The sequence below is a fragment of the Myotis davidii genome, unplaced genomic scaffold, assembly GCF_000327345.1.
Source record: "Myotis davidii unplaced genomic scaffold, ASM32734v1 scaffold316, whole genome shotgun sequence".
In the NCBI taxonomy this organism is placed as follows: Eukaryota; Metazoa; Chordata; class Mammalia; order Chiroptera; family Vespertilionidae; genus Myotis; species Myotis davidii.
The window spans coordinates 130,088-143,341 of NW_006287072.1; the positions used below are offsets into that span (position 1 = coordinate 130,088).

The following is a 13,254-nucleotide window of genomic DNA, read 5'->3' on the forward strand; positions in this document are numbered from 1 at the left end:
TACTTCCTGTGTGTGCTCTTGAGGACAGCAGGTAGAGGAGAGGGGGGGGGTTAGCTCCAGGCTCAGCTGTGGCCTTTGGTCATCTGCAGATCAATTTCATGGGTAATTCATGGGGGAGAAGTTGAACTGGGCCATGCTTTGTGACAGCCAGACCAAAAACCGCAATGACACAGTGTTACCATCATAATCCCAGGATGTAGCGTAATTTCATAATTGGAAATCAGAATTTAAGACACTGAGGTTAGAAACAACAGCTCCAATGAGTCATTTTGTATGAAGTTTACCAAGAAAATCATTTTTCATGATTCTTCAGAGGTCTTGGCAGTTGTCTCCCTTGTAAATACTGTGTTAATGTAGTGGGGTCCTAGGCATGAGAGAAAATACCCTTAGCTTTGGTCTTTCTTCTTGGTTACTTTTTTAAGTTTGCAAGTTTAAATCAACAGGCATGATAGTAAGACTGTACTTTAAATGAACTTTTTTGAAAAGGTCACTTAATGCACTATCATTGGAAGAAGTTATTCCTGCTCTGTTTCTGGTGTCTGTGGCAAGAAATGTATGGTTATATCTGAAATAGTATGTTTCTATTAAAATAGATCCCCATGCCTTCTGATGCCCCCATGATGGAGTAGGCATTTTGCATGTTGCTATGTAGGAGTAGGTTTGTCCATTCCAGTTGACTGCCTTGACAGCCTGGTGAAGCAATCCCCGCTGGCCCCCCCCCCGCCCCCGGCAGCACACCTTCCAAAGCCTTCCTTCTGCTCCCCTCCTTCCGGCCTGTGCCTATAGTGCAGTTTGTAAACATTATCACCGAAGGTTGGGTGGTCTGACTGAGGCATCTGAAAGGATTCACAAAATTAACCATATCCAAGCGGATGCAGCAAGTCTGCTCACTGCCTTGGAAAACCGCAGAAATGTTTGCCGCTCAGTACATTAGATCCACAGCTACATTCGTAGTAGTCTCTGTGTCTTTAGATTTTGCAAAGGGGAACTGAAATCCAGCAAGTCGTATTAGAAGCCCATTCAAAAAATGAACAAAAAAGCAAATGAAAACGACCCAGAATGAGGTGGTGTATTTTTCACTTTGTGTTTTGTAGGCATAAATCCCTTCTTTATAATTTGCAATTTTTTCTGAGAGGTGGTGAATTTTCACTTCAGAGGCAAACAAAATCATGACAAGACAACCGCAGGACCCTGCAACAGAAGCAACAAACGCCATGTTGGGACAAATATTTCCTGATGGAAAGGAACAGGGAAGAAGGTGGAGGTGCCAACTAAGAAAGCCCTTACAGGTATTCTCATTTGCATTTTTCTGCAAAAAATGTATTATTTCAAATTAGTAATCATGAGCCTGACTGCCCACACAGTGGGTGCTAGTGCCTGGGTGATGGCTCTGAGTGAGAGGACTTGTGGGAGTTGGGTCAAGCTGACCTGACAAAGACAGGGATGTTCCTCTGTGCGGTGAGAAGGCTGGGTTGTTGGGCACCTTAAAGGGACAATGACGAAATCAGGCACAGAGCAGCCACTGCTGTGATGTGGCTTCAAGAGAACAAAATTCTCTCAACAAATTTCTCAAAATAATTCACAGGCCATGCAGGAGAAATGCCAATCATGTAGCTCTGTGGAAAGCCTGGGCTGCCTCCTCCTCCTTCAGCTCCCACCTGGCCGCTGCTGCCCAGAGGAGCCCCTGAGCAAAGGGAGCCATGGATGAGGTGTTGAGGCAGAGAGTACCTGTTCTTGTTTGTTAACAACTTGGTATTTTCACCTCGGCGTGTGGCTGCCTTGAATAAAGACTACATTGTTTGGCTGAGAGTGGCTGAGATGTAGGGGCAGCAAAGTCCCCTTGAATTATGCATGTAATAGAGTCTTCCACTATGATTATTTTTCTCTGATGTATCACTCATTGGCAGCCTAATCTAATCTTAACTGTTGCAGCTGCCATCTGGGAGAGACCTCTGAGGACAGGGGCATCCTTACTGACCGGTGCCTGGAAACTCTGATAGGACCTCCCCCTTGAGGAGGGTGGACCGCTGGGTGGGTGGGTAGCACAAGGGCAGAAGCAGATGGCAGGAGGGCAGGGTGAGGAACACAGTGGGTGGCTGGGACTCCCAGGGCTTCCACAGCCTGGGTTGGATTCCAGGCCACCACAAAGGGGTGCCAATTAATAGGAGACTGGCTGAGATGGTTTTCCAACTTAGGTCAAACCAATTTGGATTCTTAACCCATGAAATTAAGCAGTTTTAGCCCTAACCAGTTTGGCTCAGTGGATAGAGCGTCATCCTGCAGACTGAAGGGTACTGGGTTCGATTCTGATCAAGGGAATGTACCTTGGTTGCGGGCACATCCCCAGTAGGGGGTGTGCAAGAGGCAGCTGATTGGTGTTTCTCTCTCATTGATTTTTCTAACTTTCTATCCCTCTCCCTTCCTCTCTGTAAAAAATCAATAAAAAATAAAGAAATTAAGCAGTTTTAATCACCAAATCTCAATTTCCTTATCTATAAAATGTGGATAATAGAGATGACACATGATTAGCATTTGGTATTAGAATTGATATGCATAAATGCTTATTAGTTGGTAGCTATTCTTATGGTTTTTGTGTATTACTTTCTTCTCAAAAGTTTTTACCTTAATTCTTTACCCTACCACACATCAGATAGGTAACCCAAAAGAATGTATTACAGTTCCTTGCTCCTCCAAATACTCTCCCATTAAGCTTATGACTCCTTTAGAGGGGTGATGCTTTTGGTTCTTCAATTACAGTTCATCAAATACTCTGGGAGCAGCAACAAGAGGCTTAAGTTCCCATCCATTAATTCACTCTTTCATTTATTCAACTAGATTCATTCTATTCCACGCATGAGGATAGTGGTGGAGATTGAAACATTAAAACAAGCATATATTAATATTAATATTCCTGCTCTAACAGAGTGTGTAATCAGGCAGGGGACATAGATACAACAATGATTAAATCAAGCGCAGTGAGTGTGATAGTAAGGAGGTACAGGTGGCCATCACTGAGAGGGTGGGCAATAGCATGGAAGATTCCTTAGAAATAGCTAAAGGGAAGTTAGCCAAGCAAAGGGAAGCTGGCCTGTGGGGGAGAGCATCCCAGATGTGGGGAGCTGCAAGGCAAGCGACGGTCCCCATTACTTCCAGAGGCCAGGATTGGGTTGGGGTGGAGGTACAGACTGGATCATGAGGGGTGGGGAGGTGGGGGACAGGAAAAGGGAAATCACATTTCTTTATTAGAATTTAGCTTAGGACTGGCCCCATCAGCTTGGCAATCAACATAATACACCCCCAAATGATCAAATGATATAACTTTCTTGAAACTTCACTTCCCACTAGCCTCAGAGCAGTAGTTGAAAATATTCCTGTGTAAAATTTTGTCAGCCTAGTTTTCCCCTGGCATTTTCCCCTGTTTTATTCCTTCATTGTTAGATCCAACAAGAAGGCTGCAATGCTATTTTCTCTTTATTTGAGAATGGAGAAAATGCCATTGCTTTTACAAGAGTCTTCTTTGTCTGAGAAGGTAGTGAATTTCAGACAGAAGAGAAACACTGTGTTTCCTTAGTGCTTGCAGGGAAAATTCAAGCATGGTTTCATTTTCAAGTTGTTAAATATTTTAAAGGTATTACTTTGTTAAGGAGACAGCATCCTAGTGAGACTGCATTTCAAGTTCCTAAAGTAAAAGTTGCTTGGGGTGTCTTAAACTCACAGCTCTTCCTCCCCTTTATTTTTTAAATTTATTTTTCCATCCCCATTTATTTCCCCACCCATACCCTCTTCCACCTCCACCTACCCCTGCAATCACCAGACTGTTATCCATATCCTCGGGTTCTTTCTTTTTTAAAATCTTTTTGCTCAATCCCTCCATTCCAGCCACCACCCCAACCCCCACCAGAGCTGTCTGCCTGCTCTCTATCTATGAGTCTGTCTCTATTTTACTTGGTAGTTCAGTTTGTTCATTAAATTCCACATGTGAATGAAATCATATGGTACTTGCCTTTCTCTGACTGGCTTATTTCACTTAGCAGTTTGCTCTCCAGGTCCATCCATGATGTTGCAAAGGGTAAAATTTTCTTCCTTTTTACGGCTGTAAACTCAGCCTTTTGCCATAGCTAATACTTTAAGTGCAAGCTCTCGAATCAGAACATGTGGTCCAGAAGTTGAGAGGATGGACGGCCTTAGGTCTGCTCTGGATTCTGGGCTTGGCCATGTGGTCAACTTTGCCATTTCAGAGTCAGAACATAGAACCCAGCCCACGCCTTAGTCAGCATTGCTAAGAGATGTGAAAGGAAACAACTCACTGTGGACTGAGAATATTTTTGCTTTTCTCTGTCTATGGCTCTAAACCATACATGAGAACAACTGTAACTGTTTATGACTTATAGGCCAAAAGGTACATGGAACGTTTCTGTTGGTGGTCTGACTGCCAGGGACACAGAGGGGAGTGTGAGAGATGTGAATGACGGTGAGAACAGGGCTCAGCACATTTCCGTTGTGACTCTCAGGCTCCACAGGGGGTCCAGCAAGGGGGCTCCACACCCAGAGGTCTGCTCCTTCTCTCTTCTGGAAAGCCCTCCTCCATGGGGCAAGGGATCTTTGAGGTCCATGGGCCCGGCCCAGCTGGAGTCCCTGACTCACCTTATAGATACATTTCTGGGACCTGGGAATTCCTTTCCCAAACACCTGAGCGCTTTCCAGGGCTGTGTGGGTATCACCCTGGGCCGTCCTCCCAAGGGCAGACTGTGGCTGGTACACAGCCCTGAGGCCTGCAGGTGTCCAACACACAGCTGCTTTGGGCATGGTCAGAGCCCCTGGAGTTGTTTTACAGTGTGGATGGAACCAGGCATGGAAGGAAAGAGGACAGACAACAGCCAGCTCTCTTCCCATCGCCGCATTCAAGTGTAGAATTGCCAGGGCTCAAGGATTCTAAATGTGAATCTGGCCTCCCAGGTCCTATGGAGAGATGTTTGTTCAGGCAGTAGCTTAGAAAACGCCTCGGTGAATAGTTTATTAATGTTTAACTTTTAAATGTCTAGATACGGGGTATATGAGCTGTCATTTATACTCTTGCCCAAGGGTTTGCAAATGTTAGGATCAGGTCTGCTTGCTTCTCTCCTCCTTTTCCAAGTTTTCCATGTATACCAAGAGCCCAAATTCAGCCAGGGCCGTTTGGACAGATTTCCCATGGCTGTCCATTTGACCAGCACTGCTCCGGCTCATAGGAAAGGCTAGAGCACACTAGACTTCGGAAACCTGTCAAGCCTTACTCAAGCTAGAATTTGAAGTATAACCAGGCATAGGGCCCAGGTTTTACTGCCCAGCATCTTACTCAAAGACCAGCCATTTTCCTTCATGCGTTTGATTTCCCCACCATCTGGCTGATTCAATAGTTATGTTTTTTTCCTTTAATGACTTTGATTACTGAGTTAATTTCTGACTGAATGGGATTGCTGAGTTACAAGGCTGTCACACCACGAATTATCAGTCAATTACCAAGCGATTGTAATGTCCTAGACACTGCACACTCTGGACTCTCTCTGGCAGCTGTTGAGTATTGGGCACCTCTCTCCCCCTGGCCTACAATAAAGGGGACAAAGGTCACAGCAAGGAGAAAACTGCTTCTTCATTGCTGGCTGACCCCTGAGAGGGACCATCCTGCCAGGACCTAAGTGAGTCCAGGGCAGCAGGGGTTTTGGTAGAGAAGTGTCCTCCAATGTGAAAATCTATGAAACATTCTCTCATTATCACTGAGATTGTATTTTTGGAAATAATAAATTAGAATTTCAGTTCCATCTAAAGTAATGGCCAAAATTTCCAGAAAGCTAACACATCATCTTTAAACCCTCTTATAGATGATAAATGTCAGAGGCACTCAATTTTTTCTACAGAATAATAAATCGATAATTTCTTTTAAGGAGTCTTGAGAAATTATAAGTGGGGGCGGGAGAGCCACAACTTTGCAGGTGCAGGTGCTAATTTTCTGTGAAGTTATGCAATCTCACTAGAAAGCAGGTATTGGAGATGAAATTCCCAGCAATGATTTCTTCTCTGAAGGAAGTGGTTCCGGCTTCCATGGCTTTTAGAGACCAATGGCTACCATAAACAATGGGCAGAGGGTCAAGTAAAGCAAACTAATATCTAAGGGTAGATTCTGAGGTCATAATGAAGAGCAAGTTGGTCATGTGATTCCAAAGAGCAGCTGTGGATGAAGGATTAACAGCAGCTGGGCTCAGCGCTTCCTCTTCCTCCTCTGTAACAGAGAGTTGAAGAGCCAACATCTAACTAGAGCTTCACAAATGTCATGTTAGTGAGAAGGGTGATTTGTGCCAAATAAAATGGTCTAAAAGCACAGTCTTTTTCCAGTTTGAATTGATTTTCAGAAAGGGAGAATGTCATCTGTTACCAGGAAATATGCAGGACTGCTCCTATTTTACTCATTTACTCAACAAGTATTTATTCGGTGCTTACATGCTGTCTGGGCAGCAGTGAACAAAGCAGACAGAATTCCCTATCTTTGTGCAGCTCTTGGAGGTAGACACAGTGCAGAGAGAGGAAATAACGAAATAGATTTACTTTATTGGAGTGTGATACACACCAAGGAGAATAAAATAAAGCAGGGAAGGGCCTCCCTTGGGGAGGCCTCAGAGAGATGGCATTTTAGTGTCTCTTAAAGGATGCCAGGGTGTGAGAAAGTGGATATTTGAGGAGAAGAGTATTTCATATGGGGGGCGGGGGGAGTACAACAAGTGAAAAGGAACCAGGTGGTGAGAGGTGAGAAAGGAAGAGAGCCAGGTAGATGTGTAGGAGATGAGCCGTGTGTGTGTGTGTGTGTGTGTGTGTGTGTGTGTGTGTGTGTGTCTAGCTGGGGGGGAAGGGAAGGCACATCAAGTGGTGCTTCGGAAGGCTTTGACCCTAAATGAAGCAGGAGGGAAGACATACATGTACATTCTGAATAGGAAGGAGTCTCTTTGCAATCGTGATAGAACAAGATTGAGCATCTCCTTGCACAAGGTCATTGCTGGGCCTTTCGCAGAGGGAGTTAGATCGTCCTTGTCCTGCATCCTCGACAGGAGTGACCCAGAGTGCAATCCTCTCACAACAGTTTTGCCCCTTCAGCTGCTGCCTGCATATCAAAGCATTTCCTTGCTCATTGCCACCATGAGCTGGCTAACTTATTTTCTCCTTCTGCAGCCTCCTTTCTAAAGGCTATGCTGAGAAACTGATAGAATATTTCTATTGCTGACTTTTCTACCCAATCCTTAACCCTCCTCAGGTTCCATGGCTTTGGTGTCGGAATATCCTGTTTCTCTTTCTCAGACTCTGAACAACAGCTCCTCCATAAGGACTGAAGTGAAAAGAGATGCGGATAGTTGCAGAATAATGAGTCCTAGACATATTAAAGAGGCCAGGACATTATTGACACTAAAACTGATATACAATGAAAGCATTCTTCTATTATTGTCCTGCTCTTTATTTCCTGGTCTTCATGTTTCATATATGACTTGTGCTTATTTATGTGCCCTGCCACTGTTGTAATTATCATAATTAATTAGACCCATATTAGTAGCATCCCCTTTTAAAGAAAGGCAGTCATTTTATTTGTTTGCCTTGCTTGGTATAACTTATTGCATGATGCTCTACATAAGAGAGGACATAATAAATGTAATTTGCAGTAAGCTCACATTTCGGAGGCTTGCTTGAGCTAATACATGTCTTATCATCCTCAGAGACTATTCCCTGAACTATTTAGGACATTCCCACATTGATTCACAGCAAGTCTTTCACCTAGCCTGCTATCTTTTACATGCAGCTGATTCTGCGATCAACTAGGAAACTCCTAGCATGGAACATATAAAGGCATACACTTACATATCGATGCTCTAGTGTGGAACTGTGGATCCATTTGCTTCTATATTCAGTACTCTCTCTCTCTCTCTCTCTCTCTCTCTCTCTCTCTCTCTCTCTCTCTTTCTCTCTCCCTCTCTCTCTCTCTCCCTTTCTCTTTCTCTCACTAATTTAATTGGAGTCTCTGGAGGTTGGGCCTGAGCAGTGGTATTTTTTAAAGCTTTCGTAGGTAATTCTTTTGTGTGGTGAGTGTGGATACAGGCACAACGATACAGGTGCACATGTTCCATTCACTCAGCAAACCCCGAGTGAGGGCTCACTAAGTGCCAGCTGTTACCATGAGCCCCGCGATACCACAGTGAGTCAGGCGCACAGTTCTGCCTTCGTGGAGCCTACAATATAGTGAGAGGTCACACAAAAGTGGACACAAATAATTAAAGATCACAATAATTATAATTGGGATGCTATGACAGAAAATGGAGGCAGAGAGGAGATAGGGCTTCGATGTGGTGGTCAGCAAAGGCTACGCCCAATAGCTGAGTTCTAAAGGTACAAAGCGGCTGAGGATCCTCAGAGAAGTTCTGGAGGAGAGGAGAAAGCACATGTGAGGATTCTAGGATGTGGTCAGGGGGCAGGCAGAGAGTGGGAAATGGAAAAGAAACTAGATTGGAGAGATCAGTTAATGCTAGTTAATGTCAGATATCCAAAGCCATGGAAAATCTTTGGGGATTGATTCTAATTGCAATACGAAGTTTGTGAAAGACTTTAAGTTTTGGATAGCTGATTTACTTTCTAAGAAATGTCTGGTGAAAGACTAGGCTGCTGCATTGGAGATGGAGAGAGATGAATTCTAAAGACATTTCAAAAGTAGATCTAAAACATTTTGAAGGTAGCTTAAGCAATTAGTAGACAGTGGTGGCATTAACCAAGATAAATAAAATAGGAGAGGAAAAGGCTTAGAGTTTAGGGCAATAAGGAAGCAGGGAGAAGAGCTCAGCACTAAAAATCAGATGTTCTACTTGGGGCATGTCAAGTTTAAGATGCTGCGAGGTGTGCAAGGGGAAATGTCAAGTAGATAGTTGGATATGTGAGTCTAGAACTCAGAGAAGAGGTCTAGATGAAAAATATAAATGTAGGAGTTTTCAGGATATAGATATTATTTAAAGCAATGACAATGGATAAGATCATCTAGGGAGAGAATGTAGTAAGACAAGAATCGGCCTGAGACCTATCCCTGAGAATACCATCAGTTACTTTAGGTGGTGGAGGAGGAAGAACCAGCAGAGGACACTGACTAGGTGTGTGCCAAATTGGAGGAAGCAAACCGGGAGACCTCCATGTCCCAGAGGCTGCAGGAGGGAAGTTTCAAGAGTACTGGTTAACACTGAGCTCTGTGAAAGAGTCAAAAGGAGAGTAAATGGGAAGGGAGGGAAAGGGGCAGGGGGAGCAGAATGAAGGAAAAGGGTGGAAAACACTTCCCTTGAGGCTTAGAATACAGTAGGGGAAAGTGAGAGATGTACACAAATTAAGGAGGTGAGGAGAGGGATCCAGAGAAAGAGAGAGAGACGGAAAGAGAAAGAGACCTGGGGACCTGGTGTTAGTGTTTTTGAAAGCACTTCCGTGATTCTAATGTACAGTCCAGGAAGAGATTCACTGCCCACAATGAACTGTGGGGGACCATTAAGATATGGTCCTAACTAGGGGAACGATTTCTCAGACTTGGTTTTAATTGACAGGAGGAGAGAGAGCAAGCTGACTTGCGGGGTTACATGGAACAATCAGAGTGGTCAGAAATGTTGCACAAAGAAGTCTGAGGAATATGTTGAGCTGAACTGGAAGCCATGAGAAGTGGAAGGAATGTCTGGTCCAGAAGGGCCACAGTGTGAGCAAGCTGTGGGGGCCTAATCCAAAGTGCTGTTCCCTTTCTTTTCTACATCCAAGGCCAGGCCCGCACCACACTAGGAAACATGGAGCAGCTTGTAGCAGAGTTACTCTGGGCAGTGCGGAAGGTCCCGCCTAGACAGTAGGAGGACTCCCTTCCCCTCCCTTCTCCTGTCTTCATGCCTCAGGACCAGGCAGCTGAAGAAATGGCTATGCAATGACATCAACACAAGGAAAGGGAGAACCTGGGGGTAAGTACAAGAAGGGAAGATAAAGGAGTTTTCTCTGACTGTGAGGGAGGCCACCTGGGCAGAAGGTGGAAGAGACATGCTCCCTGAGGGGATCTCTGATGAAATGTGACTCACACTAGAACTAAAGGATCTCCCTGTCCAGGCTCTGGCCGCGGAGCGTGTAATTTATTGGCTTGCATGGGTTTCATGGAGCAATTCAGTGTTTGAGATAAGGGCTGTGAAACTCCGATCCTCTACCTTCAGGGTTTAAACTGGGGTCTCCATGAATATTACAGCTTCAGATAAATCTTCCCACACTCCCGGGACCTCTGGGGACTGTCTGTAGATGGATGGGGAGTCGGTGATTTAAGAGTGACTCTTTTATCACCAAAGGTCAGACTGGGAGTCCATTTGCCCCTCACACATGTTTTTAAAAGTTATTGAAAATTTTGGTATTTAAAAATAAGGATTTTGGGCTTAAAAGAAGATGATCTGGAAACACTAGGCTTTTCTCCTCTGCAAGACACAGATCCGGAACTGACTCCTTTCTTTTCTCCCACTCTCTCCCTTCCCTCACCCACAAACCTTTATTGAGCACCTTGCTTTTGCCACAAGTTCAAAGCTAAGGTATAGTGTAAGCACATGGCCTGTGTGCTCCCACATATATTCTGTGCTCACGTTTTCTTTTCATTAGACTTGGCCAAAGGCCACGGTAAGATCTGGGACTTGGATTAAATTCTGCATTCTCTGAGTCATGTCTTTCAAATACTGTTAGTTTGGTTGCCCATTAGCACTGTTCAATAATTTGTCTTCCAAATGGGCTGCCCTGAATTTTATTCAGAAGCTATTGTGAGATGGCTATGCCAGTTAATAGGCTGCTGTGTCTCAGCTTCAAATCAGCTCTTTTTTCTCTGCTTTGTGATGCTGGGTCAAGACTCTAGTTCTGCCTGTCAGCTGCTTCCCACACGGAGAGCATGGCAAGGTGGGGAGGACGGGGAAGCAGAGGGTCTGCTGCTTCCGCAGCTGGGCGTTCCCCAGATGGTTCCACACTCACAGCTGCCTCTTGATGTCCCCTGACAGTGCCATCTCCGCAAGGTTCAGTGACTTCTTCCCAGTGGTCTAAGACCAGCGTCCTGGGCCCTTCCTTAAGTCTCTAGGTTCTGGTAACTCCAGACTCTCCCCCTTAGTTCTCAGAGCCCCAGGGATGGTAGCTGCTTTCTGAAACTATGGTTTCTGAGTTACTTCGGGTCTCCTTTGTGTTTTTCCCACTCTCCCAACACCTGTTTAAGTAATTCCCTGTTACCCTGGTTCTCAAGCTTGAGCTTGCTTCTGAATCCCCTGAAAGAAGGGCTTGTTAGAGCTCAGCATGCCGGGCTCAGCCCCCAGAGTTTCTGATTCAGTAGGTCTGGGGTGGGGCCTAGAATCTGCTTTTCTGTCAACTCCCCAGTGATGCAGATGCTGCTGAACATTCACTCCCTCTGTTCTGTATTCTGTTTTCTAGCTGACCCGATTGACTCAATGGCCTTCACTGAGAGAGCACACTACCTGTTTGGTTTGGCATGTTGGGTGGGGGGAAGTAGTGGCAACACCCACTTCTGACCTAGGCCTTCCCATGAGATCCAATCACTATCTAGGTCTGTCCATCCACACTCTGTACTGGTGCTCTTGCTCCTCTGCCCTGATTGCAAATCCCTTGGCTTTCCATTATCATCTTCCATTCCATCTCTCCCTGGCTCATGTCCCACCTTCTCTATGGGCCTGCTTTGCTAATTCCAAACCATTTGAATTCTGATTTCTCTACTCTCTACTGCATTAAGTGACCAAGTTAACATCTTTGGGGCTTGCTTTTTCAAGTCCGCAATACACAATTGTTTATTGTGTGCAGAGCCTCACACTGGATGCTCTTGCTAGAGTTAAAAGATGAGACTTAGACTCAGCCCTCACAGGGTAATCAACACTGCACAATTGAAAATGGTATTATTTGCTTGTGAAAGATCTGGAAAATATATCAGTAGAACTCCCTACTCCTCCCCCCCCACCCCCCACCCCCAACTAGAGAGAGAACTACCTTGGTAGCGTGTATCATTTGATTATCAAGATGAGGGTGGGATAAGACCAGAAGAAGTGAACTCAAGCAATAATGGCTAGAGGCTTGAATGCCTCCTGATGAGCAGGCTTTGCTTCACAGAAAGGGAACTATGGCAAGTATGTGGCTGGAGTGGAATTATGTGGAGGGAAGGGAGTGATGTCAAGAGAAAGAAGAAGTTTGGGGCCTGCTGATAGTCACAGGACAAATCAGAGGAGAATGAAATGGATGAGAATGGGGATTTTCAATACACTACTTGCTGATGTGTTATAATCTCATGCATCTCTCCATGAAATCATTAGTAAAGCTACTTGCTTCCTGGGACTATGACAAAGTATTGAGTCTTTATGCAACTTTGGAGTGGATGAAATCAGAGACATCCTATAGGAAAACGGTTACATGGAATTACATATTTTATTTTCTTGGTTTTTTCTTCCTTGTAAATATATGCTAAGCACTCTGTGGCCCTGATGGATTTCATATTCTTTCCCATCAGTCCTGGTTATGAGTAGCACATGTTTATTGATGAATTAATTTTCAGGTTTAGAATTAATCCTTGCCCAGACACACCTCCCATTAGGCCACTCAAAGTACCAACAGGCCTGAATACAAAAACTCATATGTGAGTGAAACACTCGTCCTTTGCTTTTTTTGATGATTTTTATTTATTTTTCTGATTATATGTAAATAAATGCACATATTGAACATTTGTAAATAATAAAAAGTGTGAAAGAAAATGAAAATCACCTATAATTTCATTGTTCAAAGGTAACTACTACCAACAGAATGGTCTCTCCATATATCTTTATCTATATATATGCATTTATGTAATGGAGGCTATATTTAGAGAGCATATATGCAATATATATTTATATATTCTCTCTTTATATATTAAGACAAATTAGTTCCATATTTATAAAATTTTATATACTGCTTTTTAAACTTAACTTTTTGTTATAAGCATTTATCCTTTTGATTATGTCTTATTCAAAAATATAATTTAATATCAGCATCATAATTATTCACATAGACTATCATAATATATTTATTGAAATCCCAATGTTGGATAATTATATTTTTCTCCACTTTTTGCTATCATATGTAATGCTACTGTGAACATTTATGTATATATATACACATATATACATATATATGTGTATATATACATATATACACACACACACACACATATATATATATATATAT

The 13,254-nt window shown here is 43.7% G+C and overlaps 1 protein-coding gene across 1 annotated transcript in view; it reads right to left on the reverse strand.

Moving 5' to 3' along the window:
* Positions 1-775: 775 nt before the first annotated feature.
* CLRN1 (clarin 1) overlaps positions 776-13,254 on the reverse strand; it is a 38,273-nt gene continuing 25,794 nt past the window's right edge. Inside the window, exon 3 of the mRNA XM_006758951.2 lies at positions 776-1,191. Within this exon, the coding sequence (XP_006759014.1) occupies positions 923-1,191 (269 nt within the window). The 3' untranslated portion in view covers positions 776-922. The remainder of the gene's footprint in view (positions 1,192-13,254) is intronic.